The sequence below is a fragment of the Panthera leo genome, chromosome C1 (genome assembly GCF_018350215.1).
Source record: "Panthera leo isolate Ple1 chromosome C1, P.leo_Ple1_pat1.1, whole genome shotgun sequence".
Taxonomy (NCBI): domain Eukaryota; kingdom Metazoa; phylum Chordata; class Mammalia; order Carnivora; family Felidae; genus Panthera; species Panthera leo.
In genome coordinates, this window is record NC_056686.1 from 206,838,564 (window position 1) to 206,866,130 (window position 27,567).

General features: G+C 43.3%; 1 protein-coding gene and 1 long non-coding RNA gene across 11 annotated transcripts in view; one reads left to right on the forward strand and one right to left on the reverse strand.

Moving 5' to 3' along the window:
- Nucleotides 1–14,654, forward strand: part of LOC122228339 — a 72,357-nt gene extending 57,703 nt beyond the window's left edge. For 3 of the 4 annotated variants that reach the window (XR_006206531.1, XR_006206528.1, XR_006206529.1), the window contains one exon: nt 14,220–14,654. This is a non-coding gene — a long non-coding RNA (uncharacterized LOC122228339). Of the gene's footprint in view, nt 1–242; nt 332–14,219 lie in introns of those variants that run through there. The other variant, XR_006206530.1, reaches the window with a different exon arrangement.
- Nucleotides 14,655–15,196: 542 nt separating this feature from the next.
- The window catches only part of DOCK10 (dedicator of cytokinesis 10), a 266,256-nt gene continuing 253,885 nt past the window's right edge, over nt 15,197–27,567 (reverse strand). For 5 of the 7 annotated variants that reach the window (XM_042950328.1, XM_042950324.1, XM_042950325.1 and 2 more), the window contains 6 exons: nt 27,405–27,551; nt 24,896–25,106; nt 23,274–23,464; nt 21,301–21,401; nt 21,010–21,148; nt 18,929–19,245 (listed from right to left, as the gene is read on the reverse strand). In XM_042950328.1, the coding sequence (XP_042806262.1) occupies nt 19,057–19,245; nt 21,010–21,148; nt 21,301–21,401; nt 23,274–23,464; nt 24,896–25,106; nt 27,405–27,551 (978 nt within the window). In that variant the 3' untranslated portion in view covers nt 18,929–19,056. Of the gene's footprint in view, nt 15,930–18,928; nt 19,246–21,009; nt 21,149–21,300; nt 21,402–23,273; nt 23,465–24,895; nt 25,107–27,404; nt 27,552–27,567 lie in introns of those variants that run through there. The other 2 variants (XM_042950329.1, XM_042950326.1) reach the window with 1 other exon arrangement.

Here is a 27,567-nt window from a genome sequence, read left to right on the forward strand (position 1 = left end):
TTAACGATATTGATGCTGAAGTTGATATCTGGTTAATGATATTGATGCTCATTGATGCTGAAGGGGTGTTAAAACTGATGTTAGCAGTTTATCTTAAAACACAGTTTAAAAATGAGATGGAAAGATGGATAGATGTGTGACAGAGCAAATATAGGAGATGTGGAAGTAGAATCGGAAGTAAGAACATGTGAGCGGTCCGTTCTCCAAATATTTTTGCGTTCATATTACGTCTTATTTTTCAGGTCCCTTTGGAACCCTGTGAAGTTCAAGAAATCCTTTTCAACCCTCTAAATTGTCTGGGTCTCTTCCTTGCCTGAATTCTTTTAATAAATGTAGCAGACGTCACACATTTGAGACCCTTGATTATACAAGGTCATGCATTTTCGGGAATCAAATAGCGTTTGTCTCCTTGACTAAGACATAAACTTGTTGAGGGCAGACTAGTCTCATTGTTTCTCCTTCTTTTCCCGCCATGTTCCCTCCCCTACACTCACAGCATTTACGAGAGCATCGTCACATGATGATAATGTCTGTCGGAAGGGCTAAGCTTCAAGACACAGACAACTGTGGCTCTTTTATGATTTTCAGATGAGTCTGTAGTTTGTATTTTAGGGATGGCCTGGCCCTGGAATACTGACTAATCTGTTTTCCTGGATATATTCCAGTTTCCATGTCATAGGCCTGAACATCTACTATTTACGGCTCAATAGTATCCACAGAGAAGAGAGACTCTATCTAAGAGGAGCCAAATGCAACTTCTCCAGTGAACCAAACTCAGCCTTATTGAGTAGCCTTTTGAGTATTTGGCAGGGTGGTTCTTTCTTTGGCTGTCTTTAGAGACACTGAGACAGTGTGGCAAGTTAGACAAGATGATACGCACGTCAGCAGCTTACAGATACCCTTGTTCAACATACAAAAGTAGATCAACAATCACAAAATTATCAGAGGGTGGTTTGCACCAGGATTGCCTGATGGGACGCTGACACTGACCTTGACTTTCCTCAGTGATTGATGATCCTACAGAGGCAGAATTAGGACAATATGAGTAGCTAATAGAATCCTTGTTGTTAATTCCAAGATCTATGATCTCTAGGATTAGTGAATAGGAGTAATTTAATCCATACCAAGAAACTCCAAACTAGATTATTATTTAAAAAACATTTTTTTAAATGTTTATTTATTTTTGAGACAGAGAGAGACAGAGCATGAATGGGGGAGGGTCAGAGAGAGAGGGAGACACAGAATCCGAAACAGGCTCCAGGCTCTATTAGCACAGAGCCTGACGCGGGGCTCGAACCCACGAACCGTGAGATCATGACCTGAGCTGAAGTCGGACGCTTAACCGACTGAGCCACCCAGGCGCCCCCAAAGTAGATTATTAATCCCAAGATAAGGGTGAACTAAATACTGTAAAATATTTTCTACTTTCTCTATATTTGACTTTTGTTAATTGTATCAATTCAAGTTCTCACCTTTTTATCACATTGTTTTTTAAAGTAAATTTGGAACATTAAATGAAAAACTTTGTTGTACTTTTCAGAAGGAGACAAAATTCTAACCCAAACTTTTAATTTACCCCAAGAGGTATCAGTTCAGTCTGTGTCTGTGGGATGAGACACATCTTTCTGTTTCATCTTTGGATTCCCGCCATTTTAACTTTTGAAGTAATTATACCAGATCCTAAAAAAACCTAGCAGATTTGACTAAAAACTTCCATTTTGAAGACAATTATTTTTCTGTGGTAAGAAACAACATACCATGGAATTTGCCACTGTAGCCATTTTTTTTTAAGTGCACAATTCAGTCATGTGAAGGATGTTCCCATTGTTGTGTAACCAAGCTCCAGAATTTTTTCATCTTGTAAAACTGAATCTCTGTACTCATTACACAATAATTTCCCATTTCCCAATCCCATAGGTCCTGGCAGCCACCGTTCTACCTTCTGTTCCTATGAGTTTGACTACTCTAGATACTTCATTAAAGTGGAATCACACGGTGTTTGTCTTGTTGTGACTGGCTTAGTTCACTTAGCATAGTGTCCTGAAGGCTCATCCATGTTGTGGCATGTGTCAGAATTGCCTTTCTATTAAGGCTGGATAATTTTCTGTCATATATACATCTAGCATATTAAAGAAAATGATTCATCTGTTGATAGTCTCTTGGGTACCTTTCACCTCACGGCTGTTGTGAATGGTGCTGCCATGACAATGGGTGTGCAAATACCTCTCTGCAATCCTGTTTGCAATTCTTTTGGATACATACTGAGAAGTGGGAAAGTGAAATAGCTGGATCAGATTGGTCATTCTATTTTTAATTTTTTTTGAGAAACTGCCATGCTGTTTTCTATGGCGGCGGCACCGTTTTTCATTCCTACTGATAGTGTTCAAGGATTCCAATTTCTCCAAATCGTCATTAACACTTGTTATTTTCTGTTTTTTCTCCCCCCTTAATCGTAGCCATCCTAATGGGTGTGAGGTGTAAAAACTTATTTTTTAATGGGAAAAAATCACTTTCATGAAAGGGGTTGAAAAGATTCGGGAGTACACCATCCAAATAAGACTCATTTCATGTTACATTTGTCGCGGCCTGTCATTTCTCCCATTGTCCACGGATTTGTTTTCCTGTAAGGTTTCTGAAATCAGCCGCCCGCTGAAATAAGGTTTCTGACTAAGCCGCTCACCTCTCTCCATGTTGACTGAGCAGAACTTGAATGTGAGCTTTTGTAATCCCATTTTCTATGCTGAATACGTGTCTGTAAGAGAAACTACTTTCTACAATTGTGAGAAACCGATGGTGTAAACGGGGTCTGTCGCTAAAGAGATAACGTGAGTTAAAGTTGGTCGTCACCGTGGACCTCAGAGTTCTCATGGCAGAAAAACACAGGAGTCTGTCTAGATGAGCGAGGGTGAACCAACATACCTACCGGACCCAGGCAGGCCTTGTAAGTGAGTGAAGCAGGCTGGTTGTAAAACAGCAGAGACCGGAGTGCAGGGATTCGTGCTCCTTCAAAAGGAGGAAGCTGGGACTCAGCTCCAAAACACTGTGGCATGAAGGAGCATTGACTTTTGTCCACCTCGTGTGGTGTTGGATCTTCCAACGTGACAAGAAAAGTTGACAAATTTTAAATATGGCGATTGTTTTTGTTGATGTGAGTGTACTTTTAATCTCTATCATTTCACCCGTCCCCGCCCCCCCCCCCCCCCCCCGGACCTCCCCTCTAGCAATTACTCGTTGGTTCTCCACAGTTAAGAGTCTGTTTTTTCATTTGTATCTTTCTCCCTTTGGTCATTGGTTTTGTTTCTGAAATTCTACATATGAGCGAAGTCATATGGTCTTTGTCTTTCTCTGACTTATTTCCCTGAGCATTATACCCTCTAGGTCTACCCGTGTTGTTGCAAATGGCAAAATTTCATTCTTTTTATGGTGAATAATATTCCATCATATATATGTATGTATGTACATATATGTACATATATATACACCATGTCTTCTTTATCCATTCATCTCTGGATGGGACTTGGATTGCTTCCATATCTTGGCTATTGTTAATAATGCTGCAATAAACATAAAGGTGCATATACTTTTTCAAATTGAGGTTTTTGTTTTCTTTGGATAAATATTCGGTGGTGGAATTACTGGATCATATGGTGATTCTCCTTTTAAGTTTTTGAAGGAAGCTCTATACTATTTTCCACAGCTGTTGCACCAATAATATGGCGGCGCTTTTAATAAAAGGAAAACACTGCTGTGTAGGACAAATAAAGCGCATTTCTGGGTGGGATGTGGCCCACTGTTTGGTGGTTTGCGGTATGTGGGTTAGATGATCTCTAAGGTCCTTTGAGTTCCCAAATTCTTTGATTTCCAGATTTTAAGAATGTATTAAAAATAGCAGCAATTTTGTATCTTGGATTACTCAAAACTATAGGCTTGAAACTTGGTTTCACTAGAACGGATCAAAATGACTGAATTGTTTGATATATAGACACTGTCTCCTTAAACACTATATTTATCTTCAGTGAATTGTACTAGGAAAGATTTGTGTGACAACTCACATCACATTTGAAATGATACATGACTTTCTGCAGCAAAAACTGCTGTCTTTTATTTGATTTCTCAGATCTGTATTGAATTTCAGCAAAATTGAAGAGACCAAAAAAAAAAAAAAATCAGTTTATGTCTCAATCAACTTCACGAACTAAAAGACAGATGAGATTCTCTTTTTTTGGCTCCAGATTTCTCTGTCCCTGCAGAATTATTGGAGAATATTGGAGGTTGTCTGATCTCTTCCATAAGAACTCTTTTGTTTTAATAAGAATGCATCTCTGATCTATATTTGTTCCTTGCCTGGTATTCTTTGTTTTCTTCTTTTGTTAGTAGAATGCTGATTTCCCAATGAGCCACTCCGGTTGCACTCTTGGCCTTGAATGGGGGTTCTCCAAGTGTGCTAAGCCAGCAGCATCAGAATCACCTGGGGAACTGGTTAGAAATGCACATTCTCAGGCCCTGTCCCATGGGTTGAGATAATTCTGGTGTTACTCACCCACACCCCAGCTCCAGGCCGGATGATTTATGCACTATGATTGGTTTAAGGAGGGACATATGATCTAGGTCAGTGGTTTTTCAAACTTTCCAGTGAATCTGAATCACTTGGGGCACTTGCGAAAACAAAAATTGCTGGTCCCCTCCCTCAGAGTTTATGATTCTGTAGGGCTGGGATGGGACCTATGCATTTTATGTAAATTCGCAGGAATTGTTGGTGCCGCTCCTGGGACCATACTTTGAGAACCAGCGATCTGATCTAATGAGATTAAAGCCTGAGAATTTTCTTGTAATTTCACATGCATCATTTAGCTGATGCCTCATAACTGCATGCGAATAACTACCCCAGATCTTAGTTGCATGTGACAATATGTATTTATTTCTCCTTTACACAGCTGATGGCTGTGATGACTGTCCTGCATTTGACTGCTTGAGTCTGTTTGGCCAGACTTGGCTCCAAGCTGGAGGCTCAGCCCAGCTCTGCTCCGTGTGTCTTTCATCCTCCCTGTTCCAATGGCTACTCAACCCCAAACGTAGTCCTTTAATGATGAAAGGCAAATGCCAGAGATTGGGTCCCACTGGGTGACCTTACTGCAGCTCTAACCCATGTCAGTCACATCTATTAATATTCTATCAGCCAAAGCAAATCACATGGGCCAAGGCCAATATCCAAAGCACTCATAAAAGCCGGAGGAGAGATCATGAATATTTACTGAATGGTAATCTAACATATCATATGTGGGGATATGCTTTCTCTCCACTGGGTTTTTAAGTTGGCAAACTGTTTGCAGCCATATAGGAATGCAAACTGTGCCTCAGCATCGACCAATAAAAAGAAAGTCAGAGCTGAAAGCTGGAGAGAGTTGGAATCCTAAGGATGTAGCCATCTTAAAAACCAGATCTACCACTGAACTTTTCTGGTACCTAATCCTTGAGATGATGAGCATTTCAATAAATACTGTACTGAAGTGTGTATTGAAATATTTATTTGCCAGTTTTTTTTGAGTGCAGCGGTATTCTAGAAGTTTGATTTAAAGTTGAATTTACTGCCAAGGAATTGGCAAAGACTTTCAATGCCCTGTAACATTTCACTTGGTCACACCTCAAAGGATCAGATAAAAGTTTAAGCAGTTAAGTGCCATAGGTGACCAGAACGGAACTCTGTATCTTCATGGGAGTACCTTTGTTAGAAGTTGTGTAATGATGCTAATGACAATGATGCTGGCTTAAATGACTTTTTAAGTTCCATTTTTTCTCGCCAGAAATGATAGCTTACAGATATTAAGTGCTTACTGTTCCCAGGCTGTGTGCTCTCGTCTCTGCTCCTTATTTCATTTCATCATCTTAACAGCCTCATGAATTGGTGTATTCATCATTGCCATTTTACAGAAGATGAAACTGAGGCTCAGCGTGGACACTCACTCAACATCACACAGGAAATTAGTGGTGGAGCTGGGGTTTTATATCTTCTCCAAGGCCCAGGCTAAAAACCACAATGCCATTCAGACTTAATACTTTAAGCCACTTTCAACGCTATGAGTAGGGAAAACAGAGTCATTTGTCGGCATGAAATTGCTCAAGGAAGCTTTGGTAGCTTTTTTGTTTCATTTACTCATTCATTCACTTATGCATACAAGTGTTGATTGAGATCATTTAAAAAAATTTTTTAAAGTTTATTTATTTTGAGAGAGAGAGAGAGAGAGAGAGAGAGAACGAGTAGGGGAGGGGCAGAGAGAGAGAGAATCATAAGCAGGCTCTGTGCCATCAGCGTGGAGCCTGACGCTGGGCTTGAACTCATGAACCATGAGATCATGACCTGAGCCGAAACCAAGAGTCGGAAGCTTAACCGACTGAACCACCCAGGCTCCCTTTTTGAGACCCTTTTCTATGCCAGGCACCTCGCTAGGACTCTGGACTACAAAGACACACAAGATGCAATCTTTGTCTTCATGCTCGTTTCAACTATATCTTTTCTGTCTCCTTACGGAATTTTCTTTCCTTACTCTTGAACCATGCAACATCTTAGCTGCATAAGACCAGGAGATGGTGTTTGTTGTGGACCCGTGGCAATGGACTGCCAGACGAAGTCTTTCAGATCTGATTTTAATTGCATATTCAAATGTTAAGATATCAGTACGGAAAATATAAGTGAGGAATTCTGACAAGGAGAAGGTTAGTCGTTCATTTTAAAAAGGAGAATATGTTAGCATTCAGACTTCAAAGGACACATCATCTGATATAGTAAATAGATCATCTAAGAAGTTGCTAATTCCAATAACGAGGTGAGATGAATTAGAAAGTAAAGCATGGTTTTCACTCCAGAGGAACACTGCACTCACGTCAATTTGCGAGGTGAAAGGATGGGGAAATTTTCAGTGACTCCAACCAGGGGCTATTTCTATGGCTTCCAGAAGAGGCAACTGGTTGTAGCTGCAGAGTCCTCCGAGGGCCCTGCATTTTCGCCAAAGTCACTCTTTCTCAGAGGAGAAAAGCTGCACGTTTGATGAGACTGGAAAAATCGATAGTACAACATATTACAACCTGTTCTTCCAATTAAGGCATCCTGTGATCTTACTGACAGCTCGATTTGAAAATTCAACTTTTAATGATGTACTTACGCATCATGCCAAATGGAAGTTATTTTGAGAGGTATAAAATAATGTTGCCATGATATCGCCCAGAAACAAACAGATGCCTCATCTGATGGGAGCTTTTGCAAATGGAAAACCTCAGACTCCCGAGGGCTGGTGATCTGCTTGGGAGTCAGGAAAGTGCTGGCTTGCTTTGCTGGGCTAGACTCATGTGTGTTTCATGCATTTTTTAAACATCTCAATCTCATTTCCTTCTTGCCAAATGTATGATGTTAGGAAATCCCCATTTCTGGGGAGTGGCATCTCCCCTCTTGGGGCTCTGACTCATCCCAAGCAGGACCGACAGTGAGATAGGAAAGAAAGATGGGGGAAAAACCCTGATTGTTTTAACAGAGTCCTTGACTCTGTTAGCCCAGTTACACACCCGAATTAGGCTATAGGAGGCGGTGAGTGATGGTTTTATAAGCCTGTTATTGTTTCGTTCTCAACTTTTTCCAGCAGTAAAATATAACTATCCGTGGTATCCGAACCAGGATCCCTTAAAGGTACAGATCGATTTGCATCACCATTTGCAACTTAAAGTCTTAATGGGAACAGTTTCTTTCTAGAAAGGAATCCTATTTTCAGTTCTTCTAAATGTTAAAGGCAGAGTGAAGGACCACGCCCTTTCTGGATCCTGTAGTTTAGGGATAACTAATTCAATACACTTAAGAGGGTCAGTGTCTGTTTTGCTCAGCTGTTCAGAAGGGAGAGGCTGAATATTGAAAACTACCTCATAGAATGTGATGGGCCATTGGACTGTCTGGACCAAGGGAATATTTTTGAGCTGAGATGGTGAAAGGCCTCTGTCATGGCCTTGGGTCACTGCTAGGAAATATTTTCAAAGAACACTCCAGAGCCTTTCTGGCTAGATTTCTAGTTTACTTGACTTTTGCTAAAAAGTAAAAATTCCTTTAAAAAAAATGGATTTAAGTTGATTTCTAGGACTTCGCTATTATTTTATTTATTTTCTAAAAAATTGCTCATCCCCCCCCCCCCCCAATTAATAAAATTTCCCACCTGAAGGGAAAACTGACATTGCAGAAGATGAGTCTTTTGGAATCCAGAGAGACTTACTAACCTCCGTGCAAGTGCTATGAAACAGACTTCCTCGGTCACTGGGCCATTCTGTTCAATAAAATATCCTGCAAATACCACGCACTATCTTATTTATAACTTAAAAACTGGGTTTAGTAGTTATAGTTGTATTGCTTTTGATGAAATATGAGGGAAGTCATAAGCCTCAAAAGCAAATATCCTGTATTCATTAGGAATATATCCAAGAAACAATGACTTTATAGTTGGATATTAATATTAATGATGTAAGAGCATTGCAAGCAGATTCCTCTGGAGAATCCTTGACATTAGTGTTATTTAAAGCTATTCTTTGTAAACCTTTGCTCAATTACTCAGGCTTGATCACCATTACCTTCTCCAAGTGACCTTCATGAACCCCATTTGGACATGTTTTGATCTATCTTTCACTCCTTATTCCTGTAAGATCAACTTTATGTGCTCCCTGGAATATTTCTCTTGAGACTTGTGATTTATGATCTACCAAATTATTCTTCTCTTACTTCCCATCCCCAAGCCCATGCATTCCCTACAGGAAAATCAAGAGGCAGGGCGAAGGCAAAGGAGTTTAGAGCTTTCATGGGAATTTCTTTCTTTGGTTGATATTTTCTCATCTCTGTAATTCACTCACAACACCTAATCACCCAAGTTCTGAGCCCAAACTTGTGTATCTGCTTATCTACCCCCTATTCATCACAGCTCCTCTCCTGTGCCCATGGGTAAATGTATACTTATCAGGTTCCGTTACAGGAAAATGTGCTACTGGCCAGGACAGGACCGTGTTCTCTAAGTAGACCATAGATGCTCTCTTTATTCTCAGGCCATAACCAGGGTATGGCTGCAAAGGACATGCCAAAGGGACTCTCCAATGTCTACTCTTATGATGTCTTTAACTCCCTTTCCCCCCCTTTTAAAACGTTCAGTATTTTATGAGAAAAACTTTCTCATGTTTTCAAGCTTCTTCATTGGCATTCATTATCCACAGGTGGCTCTCTCAGTAGCCATCAGACCTTGAATGTTATCTGAGAATCAGGGGAATCAGATACTGATTGCATTGGGATGATGGGATTGATAACTGAAAATGTTCAATTAGCAACTAACAGATGACATATCTGTACAGCACTCTACAAAGTACCCACCCATCTCTTTTATTCACTTCATTCTCTTAACAACTTGTTCAGTGGTGATCATGTCCCTCTCTTAGAGAGTTTCAGTGATTGCCCAAGGGCATACCTAGTTGAGACTTCGGACAATTAGCAGGTATGATTCTTTGTAACTCATTTACTATTTCACCTAGATCTAATTTAACTGAATATTTTCCGGGATGAGTTTAGCCGTGATGGAAGAGATGATTGCCTACGCAGTGAGATGGTGGAGAGGGGTGTGGGTTGAGGAAGAGCTTTAGTGGCAGAATATCTGAAGACCAACAGCTCCAGCAATTAGAAATTCACGTCCTTGGGTTAAAGTTTGTTGTTTGAGGACATTAATTTTCCCAGGAAACCACAGCACTCTCTCCTATAACCAGTCAGTGGCACTATAGTTTGAGATAACATGATGTTAGCCTTTGGGGAGGGTTCATGCACAGATGAACCTTTGGGGAGGGTTCATGCACAGATGGCACAACAGGAAGGCTGTCATTCCTGGCTTCTGTGCCCAGCACGTTGCTGGTTGCTCATACCTTCTGGGACCAGAGGTGGCCTCATGTAATCCTCCCCAATCCAGCATCCCAGGCAACAACCTGTCTTTGATTGGAATTGGCATTTGAATTGGAACCCATATGGTTCCAAGCACAGATGGGGAAGGTGTGGGCTCTCTGCTTCAGGAGGATAGGGCTGGGTGAAGGGCCAGAGTAGGGACCACAGTGAGGCAACCTGGGTGACTGGGTGATGGGGAGGGCACGAGAATATAAGGAAACTGGGGGCAAAAAGGAACTGGGAAGCTTCCAAATGAAAACATCATATCATTAATAATTCTGCCTAAATTTGTTCCTGTACATAAATGTATCTAGTGTCAAATATTTCAGTAGCAAAACAGAGAACTGAAAAGAAATATGAAAGCAGTGAACTCTGATATTTTCAAAAAAATTCTTGTAAAAAAAGAGATTCAAGGGGGACCAGTGGCTCAGCCAGTTAAGAGTCCGACTTCGGCTCAGGTCATGAGCTCACAGTTTGTGAGTTCAAGCCTCATGTTCGCTCTGTGCTGACAGCATGGAGCCTGGAACCTGCTTCGAGTTCTGTGTCTTCCTTGCTCTTTGCCCCTCACCCACTCACATTCTCTGTCTCTGTCTCTCTCAGAAATAAACATTAAAAAAATATTAAAAAAAGAGATTCGAGGACACTTGTTCCTACAGTGACTTCTGGTTTCAAACCCATCGTCCCACAGTTTGCTCTTCCTCCCGCTGCTCTCTGTCCCCACCCCCACCCCCCCCGCAACGTCCCTAGCGTTTTTTCTGGAACTGCTCCATCCTGACAGAAGTTTGAGAACTTGGCTCCAGAACTCTGAAGTGCAGTGCAGCAATCTGAACTGCCAAGACCACAAAGAAGATTAAGACAAAATATGCCTTCGAGGAAGGCATGACATGGTTGGAAAGAACACAGGGACACATGAAAAGAAAATGTAACTAAGAAAAGGAAAATGGATGATTAAAGGCGATACGGCCAACGAAGGGCAGAGGATGTGAAATCCAGGTGAACAAGGGTCATAAGCAAAGCTTCTGGAAAGCTGTTGCCTTGAGCCATTCCCAAAGAAAAAGAGTCTATGTGGAGGTGTCCATGCAGGGAATGTATGGGGAGCCAATCTGCCTCTTTGGAGTTCTCTTCAGAGGATGACTGGGCACGGGGGGGGGAGCTGAAGTGTGATGGGGAGCTGAAGTGTGATGTAGTTCCAGACGGCCTCAGTTAGGAGCCGGGAGCTGAGATGGCCTTTTGGAGCTGTCTTGAATTGGGGCAATGAAGCCAGGCCTTTGCAGTTTCCACCATCAACCAGTCATTGAGGGTCAGCTTCGCCAGGGTGAGTGATGTGACCTTGGGCCAGGGGGACTCAGCTGAGAGCCCTTAGCTTCCAGGGGGTACCAGCAACTGGCAGAAAGGGTGTTTCAGTCCTAAAGGGATGGAGCTGGGGTGGTTTCACAGTGTGCACTGTGTTTCAGTTCACATGATCCCGAGGTCTATGGGTCGGATTTGTGGGGTTGGGGAAAAGGAAAAGGGACCTTTCTGTCCGAAGAGGCACACGATAGGTTTTGTTTTTTGGTTTTTGTTTCCAAGTGAGCAGAACATGGTAGCTCTAAGTCAAGGGTACATGTAAGCAAACAGGCAGGATAAGAAACTAGGAGGAGGACAAGGGGCTTCCTGTAGAGAATCTTGAACATTAGCCCTGCCTGTACTTCCGTACTTCATCACTTTCTGAACAAAAATATCACATTATCAGCATATGATATGATATCTGTTTTTAAATATATATTATTTTTCACTGATACAAATGTGGGAGTGAAGGATATGGGGACCACTTGTTATGAGCAAATTAAAATTTTTTTGTTACATTTTATTTCTTTTTGATATATATATATATAGAGAGAGAGAGAGAGAGAGAGAGCACGCACAAGTGGGGGAGGGGGAGAGAGAGAGGGAGACCCAGAATCCCAAGCAGTCTCCAGGCTCTGAACTGTCAGCACAGATCCCGACATGGGGCTTGAACTCACAAACCATGAGATCTTGACCTGAGCTGAAGTCAGATGCTTAACCGACTGAGCCACCCAGGCGCCCCATGTTATAAGCAAATTTAAAGTGTGATTTGGGATCATTTGTCACATTTGCTCTCAAATTTGTTTCATTTCCTAATTGCTCATAAGAGTACTGCTCAAAGAGTACATATCATCTATCTATCTATCTATCTATCTATTTATATCTACCTATCCATTTATCATCTATCTATCATTTATCTATCTATCTATCTATCTCTCTATGTATCTATATCTGTCTGTATCTTTCTGGCGTTCGACTATACTATGAGATGAAAAATCAGTCTGCAAATATGGTAAAATCTTGCAGAGCAACCTTCAGGATTCTGAAAGCTGATATTTCCTTGTAACATGTTCTCCATGTTTCAGAAAGCTATATGTCATTATGAAGGAAACAGGCTGATGGGGCCCTTTCATATTGGCTTCAAAATGAATGAGAATGCAGTTAAAATAGGGACATACTGGGTGACTTTGGATAATGGACACTTGTTTGTAAGGTAATTGTTACCCAAAATGCAGGGACACGTTAATTTTTTTATAGGCTGTGCATTTTGCACTTTGAAATGAGAATGGGAAGAGAGGTAGCTGCTGGGTGGGATGATGAATGGATGGTGGACAGAGCCAGGACTGAACCTAAGCACTAGTTCCACATATTCTGTGTTGGATACTTTCCAGAGTAAATATGGAAAATGATGCCACTTGTCTTATTTTTGTTCTTTCCATTCGTAGAACTGTGAAATTTACTACCATTTTTTTTACAGAGCTTATTTTGAGGAGTTATTAATTTGAGTAAAATACTGTAGATTGTTTTGAGAAAGGTTATATAAAGATAAAAAGAATATAAAATAGGAATTCAGTGTCTTGGCAACTGAAAATCGGGTCTCTGGTTTACAAAGCATAGTCTTCTGCAAAGGATATTTTTAGAGATAGTTAATTAGAGTACTCAGTGGAATTTTTATACCTGTTGTGCCTGAGAGTCCCATGGAGCTGGTTATAGCTCCTAGGGGTTTCTATTTCAGGAGGTTTGATACAACCCAGAGATGTGCATTTTAACATGCGTCCTGCCTGATTCTGAAGCAGATGATCTGCTGTCCGCATCTAGTGATCACTACGCTTTTGAATAGGGATCTGCACATGCTTATAGGGTCTAGGCAGGAAATACAAATAAGGGGGGCTGATCTGGTGTAAGTCACTTAGGGCCTGGCGCCAACTCTGGCAAGCTGGAAAGCACATATAATGGGGTCCACAGTGCTCCATTTTAACTGATTGCTGTCATGTGGGAATATGAATCCGGAATTGCCAGAGAGCCTGATTCTTTTAACAGATACCAAGAAGCTGGAATTTTATGTGTCCAAATATTTAAGTGTTGATATCTAATTGAAAAAACTAAAGACACCATGTGGAACAGATAAGACGTGTGTGTTGGTTTCAGTCTGAGAAGCCAGTTCAATGCATCTGGTCTAAAGAAGGAAGGAGAGGCGTCTGGGTGGCTTAGTCAGTTGAGACTCTAACTCTTGACTTTGGTTCAGGTTGTCATCCCAGGGTTGTGAGATTGAGCCCCCGTGCTGGGCTCCATGATGAGTGTGCAGCCTAAGATTCTCTCTCTCTCTCTCTCTCTCTCTCTCTCTTTTTCCCTCTGCTCCTCCCCCCTGCTTATGTGCTCTCTTTCTAAAATAAAATTAAAAGAAAAAGAAGGAAGGAACACAATGCTTTGGGATTGTGCAGAGTTTTGATGCTGTGAAGGCAGAATGGTCTTAGTTGATTTTCTCTAGAGAGGTTGCAAAAACTACACTGTTTAGTGGGAGTAAAAAAAAAATTATTTCCAATTACTTCCTTAGAGATTTTATTTGCAGATTTGGACCGGCATCCCATGTTTCACAGTGTCAGGGCAGGGGGGTGAATGTGTTGGGATGGGCTCGAGGACTCGAAGCTAAGGGTGGGACTTGGGAGGGAACAACAGCAGGAGCAGAGTCTTCCCAAGTTCCTGGGGCCAGAATGATGTGAAAGTAGGTTAGAAGAGCAAAGATTCTAACACAGCCAGACAGATATCCAGAGAGCTGGAGTCAGGATGAAGCTGGGAGTGATACCTTGAATCAGATGTTAGCTCATCACAGGGTTTTGTTTTGTTTTGTTTTTTAATAAAGCAGTGAGTTCTGAGTTCTATTTTAGAAAAGAACAGTTACATAAATTTTGAGTGATCAGAATTTTCATCTAATATATTGTTCCTTCTGCATTCACAGCATTTAAATATGTCTAAGCTCGACCTTCCTTTGTGGCCCTCTGTAGACCCTGGCCAACGGACTTTTGAAGGAGAAAGACAAACTCAGCCAAAGTACCCTAATTTGAGGCTGGACCTTTGGAATGGCTGTGGAGGATGAATATAAAATGATATTCCTGAGCTTGCCTTCTGCATCTGGAGGCAGCTCAGATCAGTCTCACTGCTGCCAGCGTTGGCTGGGGGACAGGGGTGGCTGAGGGAGGAGGTAGGATGTGTTAGTGGTTCCCAGACCCGGCTGGAGATCAGTCACAACTCTGTTGAAAACACAGATCGGCCAGGATGAGCTCATAATGCTGCAGTAACAAACAGGTCCTGAATCGTGGGGACCTTAATACAACCAAGTGTATTTCTTACTTAGACTCTATCAGTGGGAATGTTAGTTCGACAAGGTTAGTGTGTGTGTGTGTGCGTGTGTGTGTGTGTGTGTGTGTGTGCTCACTGTGGTCACCTGGGGACTCAGGCTGATAGAGGCTTCATCTCCATGTGACTGCTTCGGTGAAGGGACTGGGCAGCACCACCCACTGGCTTTTAAGGATCTGCCTGAGAACGACACACATCACTTCTGCTCACATTTCAAAAGCAAGTCACGTGGTCAAGTCTAACTTCAAAAGAGGCCGGAACGTGCACTCCTACCACAGGTTTATAGAGTGTAGAGATGGAATATTTGTGAAGAGTCCTATTAAATACCACAACCCTTAAGATTCTGATTCATTCTATCTTCCCCAATCATTCTAGTGATCTAACTTTGGAAACCCCTGGCCCATCCAATTGATCTTTGGAAGAACTGCCTGGTTGCTGGTTGAGTTCTTTTCCTGCCTTCTTGAAAAGGCACCGCAGGGAGTGAGTGTAAGATTGCGTTAGCAGACGTCCAGCAGGGAACCACTTTTAGGAGCAATTCACCCACTCTTCAAGAGGGAACCAAATGCAAAGTAATTGTATTTTTTATTTCTATGAACAACAAAATACATAATTTCACATCCCATTGCTTTTGAGAGCACATATATTACAAATAAAGGAACTCCACAAACTTTAGAGATTAGTATTTATCAACATGTTTGTACACATACACAAATATTTTAATATAATGGTATCTGAAATGTTATTCATATAATTTTAGCACTGTCATAAGTATTAACTAAAAAGGCTCTTTTCAATTTGGTAAAAACCATATATTTTACAATCTTCTATTTACATTTGGAATATGCTTAAATGTTACAAAAACATTCACTTTGACCTTTAAAATCTGTGTACTAGGACTTGGTATTGAACATATTATAACTGACAGCAAACTTAGGGTTTGCTTTTGAGCTACACATTCGTTGGAATTTCACGGCAAATATTCAGCTTGGCTTGATCAATGCTGCTCAAAGGAATAAAAAAATCATAAGAAATGTGCAAAGCCGAAAGCTGGCGAAATTCTCAAGCTAGCGAGGTAAAAAAAAAAAAATATCAACACTATAAAAACTTCAAATAAATTAAGTCTTTCTCTTCCCCGAGATGAGCTACAAATTCAGAAGGGTCCCTTCGAGGCGCGTCTGATGCAGTAGACCTCCCTTCAAGCGTCCTCACTGGCTGAGATGGAGACAGTGGGTAAAGGGGGAGCCGGCCTGCTAATTACTCGTGGACAGGTTCGCTCCGCTCCGCGCTTTGATGGGTCGTCCCTGTACATAATCTTGACAGGACAAAACATAGCGAAAATCGAGAGTTTCATGTTAATATCACCAAACGCGAAATGAAAAGCCAGAACAAGGATCTTTTTCTTCCCCACAAGGATTCTGCAAGCTTTTGGAAATGTACTTATTAGAGTAGTTCTGAAGAATTTTTTTTTTTTCCAAGCCCATGCCGTCAGCATTGTGGCAAGATTTAAAATAGCTTCACGGCATAAGAGACTCTTAAAAAATGAGAATAAACTGAGGGTTGATGGGGGGTGGGAGGGAGGGGAGGGTGGGTGATGGGTATAGAGGAGGGCACCTTTTGGGATGAGCACTGGGTGTTGTATGGAAACCAATCTGACGATACATTTCATATATTGAAAAAAAAATAGCTTCACGGTACTCTTCAGCTATCACATATGAATTTATAAGTGAACCGCTTTATGATGGTATCTGAATAATTCCAGAATTTTACTTTACTTTAAAAGTTTGTAATTCACATTGTCATCTACAAGAAAGGGAAGCATCTGAAAGGTCATTTAAATGTTTGCATTAATGGAAATTTAATGTACGAAAAAAAATATACCTTGACCTGACTTTGAAAATAATATTAGCGTGTCAAATAATACTCTCCTGTCAGATCTGTTCAAATAATGAAATGTAAATATTATAACAAGAGTAGACCCCCTGGACATCTCTAAGATGTATCTCTGTAAAGAAGAGACTTAATGAATATTTCAAATTTCTAGTTATGAAGATTTTCCCACTAGCTTCACAAATTACTGTGGTTTAGCTCTAACCTTCTTCTAAGACAGATTAACACTTCTGTCTGCACAAGGCACCAAGCATCTGGGTACCCTACACTGCCAACAAATTCTTATGATCAACGCCACAAGTTCTGCGCCAGTAATTTGGGAAATAATGTGTGCAGAGAGTATCTGAAGCTCCCAGAACAAGATGACTTTGCATCTTGCCTACTTGGCACCGTGGCAGAGTAGATCTGTTCCTCTCTCTGTACTTTATATTTGAGATCCATTCCCGCTGCTGACTTCACTATGCTAACGTCCTCACCGCTGGAGCCGACTCCAAATGAGCATCTTATATTTATGTTTCATCCAGTTACTTACATCTATGTCTCACGCCTCCATTAAAGGACGCTTTGATGTTTTGGCTACTTATAAAATAGTGTGGCGTTCCGGCTGCCTATAAAGGTAGTTATTGTCTGCCTGTCATTTAGCAACTCCAACTGCTTTATCTCGTCTATCCTTTTTATCCTCTTCCATCTCATTCCTTACACTGACGTTTCTTTCACTAATTAGGTGGCTTTAGGATACCCTGTTAGCTGAGATTTTTCTGGACACTCTTGGAATGAGTTGCATAATTAATTCTATTTCTTTCTTTTTGTTAATTTTTAAAAATGTTTTATTTTTTATTTTTGAAAGAGAGAGAGAGAGAGAACAGGGGAGGCCAGAGAGAGAGGGAGACACAGGATCCGAAGCAGGCTCCAGGCTCTGAGCTGTCAGCACAGAGCCTGATGAGGGGCTCGAACCCACGAACTGTGAAATCATGACCTGAGCTGGAGTCGGACATTCAACTGACTGAGCCACCCAGGTGCCCCAATTAATTCTATTTTTGTTTTTCTAAAGTTCTGTATCTATTCTAACCCTTCCTTCCTTCCTACCTTCCTTCCTTCCTTCCTTCCTTCCTTCCTTCCTTCCTTTCTTTTCTTTCCTTTTCTTTCGCAGCAGGCTAAAGTTTATTAGAGTATAAGATCAGAAAGGAAGAATGGTAGGAAAGCTTTCAGAGAGGGGACATTCAAAAGTGAATGCCCACTATTTCTATTTTTAAAGGTTCAATGGTAGAATTTCTCTCTTCCCTGTAATTATATATGTAACTTTCCCCAGAACATGTCATGAGTATAAAAGTATGTGAATGTATTCATGCTTACAGATTATGGTTTGCTCATGCATTACAGGATTACTAAAATTTGACTACTCTTCCCTCCACTACAGTTTGAACCCAATCATTATGGCCAGGTGCCTTTTCATTAAGAAAAATTGAGAAAAGAAGCAAATAATTTTTGTTGTTGTTGTTGTAAATCTGAACTGAGATAAATACCCATTTTAAAAAATACCATGGACTTTGTAGATCTTTATCACTGGCTATCTATTTCTGATTTCAGGAAATTGTTCATTACAACCAGCAAATAACACTTGTCGATACTTGCCATGACAATAGCTTATTTTGCTCTAGATAACTTATGTTTTGCTATGGACAATTTATACTTATGACTGATAATTATTGATTAACCAGTTCTTCCTCTAGAATCTCTTTTACAGAGCTAGGAGTTAATACTTTGTCCTCATTTCAATCTAAGGTGGAAATGTAGTAGAGTAAATCAGTTTTAAGGAAAACTTTTTTTGAAGATACCATGTACATGTTACAGGACACATATTGTAGTCGTTGTCCCATATATAAATACCGATGTGACAAATTTCCAGGACTGGGAGAAAGTCGATCTTTCCTGCTGACAAATCGGTCTATTTTACTGAATAATATGATCTGTGCCATCCATCCATTTCTTTTCTTTGTGTCAATTTCTAGGAAGCACAGAACCTTTGTTTTGACTTTGCTTCTTTTAGCCAAGGTTTCCTGGGAAAAAAAATTATCTTTCTCTCCTCTTAATCACCTGGTTCTTGTCTTTGTCTCTTTTGTTTGTTTTATTTTGTTTTTGTTGCAATTTGAGGTATACGAAATCTCCGTTTAGGATACAAATGATCTCAATCAAATACACTTTATAAATTGGGGGAGTATGAATTTTCTTTTTAAAAGCTAAGTTGTTGGGGTGCCTGGGTGGCTCAGTCGGTTAAGCGTCCTACTCTTGATTTTGACTCAAGTCATGGGCTTAGGTCATGATCTCGCGGTTCTTGAGTTGGAGCCCTGAACTGGGCTCCATGGCTTGGGATTCTCTCTCTTGTTCCTTCTCTCTCTGCCCCTCCCCTGCAGGCATGTGCTCTCTCTCTCTCAAAATAAATAAATAAAATAAACTTACAAAAAAAGCTAAGTTGTTAACTTTGATTGGCAAGCTTCCCCCTACCCCACATCAACCTATCTTGAAATGGAAATAAAGTTCTTCTAATGAAACACTCAGAGAACACTAGCCACTATGGAGATATCTGGGGAATATGAACAAGTAGGAAGGGGTAGGCAGATTAAAAGGCCACAAAGGACAGTGTAGACAAAAGGAAAGAAAAACATACCACTTTTGCTTATAGTACTGAGGGAAATACTAGACACAGAGGAACAGAAGCTGTACAGACATGGACCGTGACAAAGCTGTCAGGAAAAAAAAGAGAAAAGCATTTTTTTTGCCAGAAGTTTCAAGGTCAGATGCAATTTATAGTTGGAAACAAGCATTTCTTTACCACCTTTCCCAACTTTAAGATCCATTGCTTGTTATTTTTGTTTCACTCTCAGATGTGATCACCCCTTGCAAGCGAGGCATCCCTCTTGAGTTTTTAATTCCCATCACCTCTTAATCATCTGAAACCACTAATAATAATCCCTCATTGAGGAATCCTAGCCAGGAAGATAAATGATCTCCAACGTAAGTCCATTAACCAATGTTTTTGGCTACTCTGGAGAGTTTAAAATGTGGGTAAAAGGAGGGGTGCCTGGGAGGCTCAGTCAGTTAAGCGTCCAACTTTGGCTCGGGTCATGATCTCACGGTCCATGAGTTCGAGCCCCGTGTCGGGCTCTGTGCTGACAGCTCAGAGCCCGGGGCCTGCTTCGGATTCTGTGTCTCCCTCTCTCCCTGCCCCTCCCCTGCTCACTTTCTCTCTCTCTCTGTCTCAAAAATAAATAAACATTAAAAAAAAATTAAAATGTGAGTAAAAGGAAATGGAAAAGAAGAAAAAAGAAACATGTGGGAAATGCACTCAGAAGAAAACATTCATGTGATACATTTCAGGCTTTGTGAATAGTGTGGATAGTGTTCGGCCATTTATTTAAAAAAAATTTTTTTTTTTAACATTTATTTATTTTTGAGACAGAGAGAGACAGAGCATGAATGGGGGAGGGTCAGAGAGAGGTAGACACAGAATCTGAAACAGGCTCCAGGCTCTGAGCTTTCAGCACAGAGCCTGACGCGGGGCTCGAACCCACGGACCGTGAGATCATGACCTGAGCCGAAGTCGGCCGCTTAACCGACTGAGCCACCCAGGCGCCCCAGTGCTCGGCCATTTAAAGAGACGAAAGGAAACGCATTTTTAGTGAGTGGCTACTATGCATGAGGCACTATCAGGAGATTATCCAAATTGTCCCCCTCCCTCAATTATTCCATAAAGAGCACATCTAACTTCTGGAGGGGGCCACGGGTAATAAGCTAGATGTCCAGGTCCAGCGTGAGAGTTGATGGATGCTAGGAAGCCAAAGAATAGCGCTTGGCTTTCGACCACTTGATTATGTGTCCCTCCCAAGTACCGTGATTAATGAATATCCAGATTTTGTGCACAGCTTTATAGAACATGCTGGCTACATGCCAGAAATCATGGATAACTTGCTGGTGGGGTAGAGGATCGAGTTTTACCCAGTGCTGCACATCTTCAGGAGGCCCAGCCTGTGTAGAGGCAGTCTCCATCTTGATGAGCCAGGCCCTTAGTCCTGGCGTTCCTCTGGAGTATGGTGCAGAGACCCCTGGTGGCGGAACTGTGGGATTCCGTGTCACAGCCTGGGAGTTGGGACGTCCTACATCCGGGACGGGAGTGGCAGCAAACCTAGCGGAACGTCGCCCGCTGTTCCTTACTGTCTAATAGGTTCCATCTGTTCTAGAAAACCAGTAGCTCATATGGTTTGGCTAAACATATCTGAGAACTTCGGAAATCACCTGGGTTCTCATCTTCTCTTTTGTTTTTTAAATAGATCTTTCCCCAACCTGATCTCTGTTTGGAGAGGCACGGAGTGTTGTACGCGGAGGAGGGAGCAACTCAGCGCCATGGTGGTCACGAAAGAGAGGAGGCATTTACAGGCCTCCTGGCACCGGGGCTAAAATGGGCACTTCCTATGAACTGGCAGCGTGGGCCGCCTCCAGGAAGGTCTTACCTGCTCATTCATGATTGTGGAGAGTTCACTGAGCATGTCCTTATAATGGGACCTCAGCTCTTCCTGGTACTCCAGCTGATCCTCCTTGATGAGGCGCTCATTCACATCAAGGGCCTGTCCACACGCGTCCGCAAATTGCCTTTGGGGACAGCAGTCAGCAAATTAACGGCCAGCCCCAGAAAGCGGCAACTCAAAGTCCGGCCTCGGTGAGACTCTGCTGCCTTGGAGAGGGTCGGGCGGGTGGGTCCTGCCTGAAGGAGTTCCAGAACATTCCGACAAAGAAAAGCTTACCTGAATATTTCCTTCAGAAGTTTTACTTGGTTGTCAGGGTATCTCTTCGCATTGGTTTCTTCAAGGAAAGCTCGTGCGTAGGCCATCGGCCCAGCGTTAACCTGTGGGGGGAGAAGAGAAACGTCTGAGGAGAAACCCATCTCCCCCTTGGCTGGAGCCTTCTCCACAGCTAGAAGGAGTAGCTTCCATCATGCAGCGCCCACATCCTCTCATGCTGCTGTGGGGTCCACCGATTTGTTACCTGTCTTCTCTGCTGTCCCCCCACTCAGAAGTCAGTAAGTTACTGAAGGATCCCGCTGCGTGCTATACCTCACAGTACCTTCTCTCAAACGGTCACTTGTCCCTCGTTTCACATTTTTTGTCACGTCTGCCCTCTGCTTGCACCGTTATTTTCTTACTATCTTTGAAAACTAGACTCGTTTTGATTTACTCACGTTGAATTTTAATATCTGTGAAATCAAATGTGTGATGTACTACTTATTTATTTATTTTTTTTTCTATTCACATTCAAGTCAACCCTTCACTATTAATGGCAGCCATTCGTGTATGCACCCCCCTGGGAGTCACTGTTTCACCGGATTCCGCTTAACAGTCTGGCCTAGATTCCGGCCGGAGGAGGCATTTATCAGATTTGCCGAATGAATGCATGATGCCAGGACCCACTCCTGCTCGCACACATGCGTAGGCTTCCATTCACGAAGGAGTCCGTACCCTTTAGTGCTTATGGTCTCTTCATGTGACTGTGGGCCTTGGAAGGAATAAGGTCACAGCAGAAGGAAGCTAACACTGTATTCGAGCTGCCTTCAGATGCCCGTGCCTGCCAGGTATTGCCAGCATGGCACAATGAGTAAACATTCTGGATGCTCCCTTTCGTGCCCCCCGGTCCAACGTCCACCTTCCTTGACACAGCTCTATGCTGAGAGAAGCTGTCCCGTTTGGAGGACAGCAATGGTTCTTTTGCCTTCCGGCTTAAAAAAAAAAAATTATTATTACTATTTCGAGTCAGCCATGGGGACACGCAGAAAAGGTGGGCGGGGAAGAGGAGAGCAGGTCAACATCAGGGTCGGCCTCACTGATTTTTCCTTTTTGCCTCGGGCTCCTATGTAGTTCCACACGGCATTGTTATGGGCCTGTCTTTGTTTAAAATTTTAACTCTTTGCTCATTATAAATTGTTGGCATCGCACAAATATTATTCTATCCTGGGTACTGAGGTTTTTGATGCCCACTTACATTTTGTGCCCGAGGTGAGTGCCTCACCCGAATCTCCCTGGTCCCAGCCGGGCTGGGTTTGTTGGCCACAGGGTTTCCTCTGTGTGGTCCTCTATCTGGCAGAGGTGGCCTCAGCAGCTGGCTCTCCCAGCTCTCGCTCTATTCAACCCACTCTTGTCTCCTCTCCAGCTCCGGATCTAGGGGCGGGTAACAGCCCCTCGGTCTTGTCAGCTCCTGTGCCCACCTTGTTGTTTGTCCTAAATACTGCTTATACCTCTGCAAACAGTCTGTTTGTTCTCTTTTCTTTAATCACCCACAGTGAGCAGGCCATCTGCTGCTTTACCAGGCCCCTGACACTCAGATAAATACCGACACACATCTTGTGAACCAATAAACATTTTTAAAGGATTTGTTTCAGAACACGTTCGTGAGGCTCTCACGGACAGATATTGACGAGACAGCCGTATTTGTCATTCATTCATTCATTCATTCGTTCACTCATTAGATTTTCGAATATAGAATAGAGTTTATGCGGAGAAGATGGGAAAGGAGGATTTTATTTCAGCTAAACTTAAAGAAAAGAAAAAAAGGTTCGTCTCCTGGTGTTCGCACTGGCAACAAAACAAAGTTTTCAAGACTCAGAAAAAGTTGCGGATGGTATCAGAACAGAAAAATGGCTCTCACATCCTCTGTCAGAAATTTCTAGGGCACTTGGTACCAGGTGCCACTGGCTGTGTGTGTCTCTGCTCTGGACAATGCCTACCTTCACGCTGACACTTCCTTGGACTTTGAGCTGCAGTCTGATCATGTCCACCTCGTCCATTGTGCAAAGCTGATTCAGCTCAGAAACTTTCTTGGACATCTCGTCAATGGCCACTTCGATAGGATTCAGTTCTGTGCTCGACTGGCTTATGACTTGTATTCGCTTCTTCACGTAGGGGAACAAGTGACTGGCTGCACGAAAGCAACGCGAGAGAATGTAAAGCCTGAGGGTTAGGGACGCGTCCAGGGTACCCCTGAAGGTCCGGATGATCTTGTATCTCTCTTTTGGAAAATGTTTATTTATTTTTGAGATGCACACACGCGCACGCACACACACACACACACACCGTGCAAGCGGGGGAGGGGCAGAGAGAGAGGGAGGCACAGAATTGGAAGCAGGCTCCAGGCTCCTAGCTGTCAGCACAGAGCCCCACGCGGGGCTCGAACTCACACACCGCGAGATCATGATGTGAGCCGAAGTCGGTCGCTTACCCAACTGAGCCACCGGGGCCCCCCTTGTATCTCTTTTTTATACACAGCACATTCCACCCTGCACTTTTTCTGCGTATGTGAGTTATTTTTTGTCCTGTATACCATGGTGTCTAACGTCTCTTAGGTTTTGGCCCAACTAATGTTGCCTTGCTTGCTCTTACGCACCTGGCTGGCCAACATGTCCTCGTTCTATGGGCTGGATTAAGGCCTTTACAGTCTCCAACCACTGAAAAGATTACAGTTTCCCTCACAACTTATAATTCAAATAAAAACGACACTAAAGCACACTAACGAATGCTTCCGTCTCCACCAAATAGCACGTTATAATCTCTTTGTTCCGATCGTTTACGATAAAAGTTCTGAAAAAGTTTCCCGGAAGATGAATGTGTCCTGTCATCTGGATGTCGCTGCTATTCTTGTATCCATTGCGCTATCCAGGACTGCTCATCAAGATTCTTCTAGAATACCCTCGTGCGTCTTTCTCCTCCGTCGGCCTGAGGGGCCCCTCCCGCGTATTCCCATTTTCTCTCTTATACTCTGCTCACCTGAACGTCTTGCTTTACTTGGCTCTCTCCTACCAGACCGTGAACCCTGAGGGCAAGAGTCCTGTTGCATTTGTTTCAGCTCCCAGAACGGCGCCCGGCACCTAGCAGGCGCTCACGGCACGGTTGCTCAGGAAGCGAGAGGCTCCCCGGCTCCTAGAGTAGCTCTAGACAGCGCTGGAAGGGATGTGGGAGGTCATCCCCTGCGTTCAGCTGACACGTGAGGAGCCCCAGCTCCAGAATGGTTTCGAATCTTGCCCCAAGCACACAATTCTGAGAGCTGCTAACCCTCAAGTCACCGGGGGTGAGCTCAGGGAGGGACGAGAGGTTAAGTTCAGAGCTGTTCCCGGGACACCGGCACCATGACCTTTGCGGCCCTGACGTCTACAGGGAAGGGGCGGATGAGGTAACCGTAGGGGCGGTTTCTCTTCTGGTTGACTTCCCAAGGGGGGGACGCCAGCTCTCCCCGGCCGGCATTCCTAATTTCGCACACGTCGGGTGGCTGTCCGCGAGACTGCGACCACCCCCGCCCCCCACCAGGGGGCGCGCGTTGCAGCCAGCGCTCCGCCCGGCTGCGGGCGGCACTTACTGGTCAGCACGGTGCGCCTCTTGCACTGCTCCTCTACCCCGCCGTGCTTCTTGCCCGACAGCGTAAAGGGCGTCTCGAAGACGAAGCGGTTGATGTTGTGGTGCATCTCGAAATCCGTCTTCCGGTCCTCGATTTCCTTTTCCTCGAAGAATGGTGTGACATAGGTCACCTGGATGTAGGCATATTTGGGGTCCAGATCCTTGGGGTTTACCTGGGTGGACGCGTTAACGGGGGAAGAGAGTGGTGAGCCGCAGGTGCTCCGGGAAGCGAGCAGGGCGCTCGGCGTTCCCCCCGCTGGCACCCTGCCGGCCTGTCCCTGTCCCCGTGGGGAAGAACAGGCAGTCGGATCCTTTCAGAGGCTGGGTGGCCCTGGAACCACAGAAAGAGTAACTGGCCGGACTGCGGTCAAGCGGCCAGATGGTGGCAGAGGTAGGACCGGAGCCAAACTTTCCGGTAGTGACGTTCTTCCAAACATACACACCTGGCTAAGGCGTTTCACTTATAATCCTTTCTTTTCTTTTTAAGTGTTTATTTTTGAGAGAGAGAGGGCAGAGAGAGAGAGAGAGAGAGAGAGAGGCAGAGAGGGAGACACAGAATCCCAGGCAGGCTCCAGGCTCTGAGCTGTCAGCACAGAGCCCGACGCGGGGCTCGAACTCACAGACCACAAGATCATGACCAGAGCCGAAGTCGGACGCTTAACGGTCTGAGCCACCTAGGTGCCCCTCTTTTCTTTCTCTCCTGTAGTGAATGTCCTCACTTTTGTCTAGAACACAAGCTTTTTTTTCCTTTTTCTTTTTATGTATTTTTGAGAGAGAGAGAGAGAGAGAGAGCAGCAGAGGAGGGGCAGAGATAGGGGACAGAGGACCTGAAGCCGGCTCTGCGCTGACAACAGTGAGCCCGCAGTGGGGCTCAAACTCACGAACCATGAGATTATGACCTTAGACTAAGTCGGACGCTCAACCCACTGAGGCACCCAGGCGTCCGGAGAAAACAAGCTTCTTAAGAGTAGAAATATATCTCCTTGTCCTTCTATGATTCAGCCATGTACCTAGACCTGGGCTCAGGCTTGTGAGGTAGAAGGGGGTTCTTTGTTGGCTGAGTGGATTAACTGGTTAGCCTGTCTCATGATTGCCAATATATTTATTTTCAGTTTCTCTAATACCTTCTCTTATCTGCAATAAGTCATCCTATATAATTTCTTTACTAATTCTGCTTTGGTGAATAAGCTTCAGAAATAGCAAGCAGGCTAGGGGTCCCAAGAAGAGCCAGGGAATTTTCAAGGTTGGAAGAGATGATTCTCAGCCTCTTTTCTAAAGATTTCTGGAAGAATTTTTAAACTTCTTCCAGCTTTCTCCATCTGTTTACGTACTCACTGCCTATCTGATTCCAGAAATTTGAGGAAGCTCATGAACTTATTTATGATGTTCCTAAAATTATACTGTAAGATGAGTATAACTGTATCTACTTTACAGATTAAAAAAAAAAATTCAGAGTGGTTATCTAGTTTCTCCAAGATGGATCACCAGCTGATAGAAGGTGCCATGATAGAATGAAGACTGCAGATGCCTGCCACTAAATTGGGCATTTTTCTCATCTCACTAGGAACCCTATGTTTCCTATTTAGGAGTGCCACCATGAGGGTGATTCGAGTTCTTTCCATCTTTAAGGGGAAGGGGATCTTACCTTTCAAGCTAAGGGAGAGAGTGACGGGCACATCGTGACAATTTCTACCCAGACCCAGGAATCTCATGCCCCGATCCCTCCAAATACCAGCTGAGTAAAAGAGGAGGGGAGAAAAGAGACCTTTTCTTTGGTGGCCCAACAGCGGCCTCCCCACGTGGGCACCAACCTGCTTTTTGAGATGCATTCCTCTGCTATACTTTTCTGTCCAACCTGTGTTGCAGACACCTGCCATTGTGTCCCCTTCTCATTCCTCCCTGGCATCGCCTGTGACGGGCTTCTCAGAATGCCCTCTGCTTCCGGCAAACGGCTTCTCACTCTGCGATCCCCAGATCAGACATCCTTCCTCCGTGAAGCATTGCCCAGCCAAGAATGAGCTGCTCAGGGAGCCCTGAACTTTCTCCCTGTGACTTAGACCTGTCTCCCGAGGAACTCCCTGGGCTCTATTTAATTAACCGTTTGCATGTAGCCGCCTCTTCTTAACCCCGTGTGCACCGTGAGCTCTGGAAAGAACAGTGGGCCCCATCACTTTAACCCTTAGGTTGCTATTCAAATGCAAGTAATCTATGGCAGAAGTAGAGAATTCGGTAACTTGTTTCTAAGGTTACTTAAAAGTTACTCAAATAAACACACGTAACATTTTTGACCAAAAAAAAAAAAAAAAAATCGCCAACCATCGAATAAACAAACAGCCAAAACCTCCCGTGTGGTTGAGGCAGGTTACTTTGCAGTCAGGCAGAAAATGAAAACCTTAACAGATACAGCTAAAAAAAACTTAAAAAAAAGGAGTCGGTTATTCACATGTGCATGGATGCTGATTTTCCTTTACCTTGTTGGAATCCTGGATTATCTTCACATTGTCTGCACCAAATTTATCCGCATAGAGCTTGAGCAGTCTTTGAGAAATCTCCGAGAGGCCCGTCAGCTTAGGCTCTTTGTAAATATACTCCTTACCTTCCTCCTCTTCAAAAAAGCCCTATGGGAAACGCACA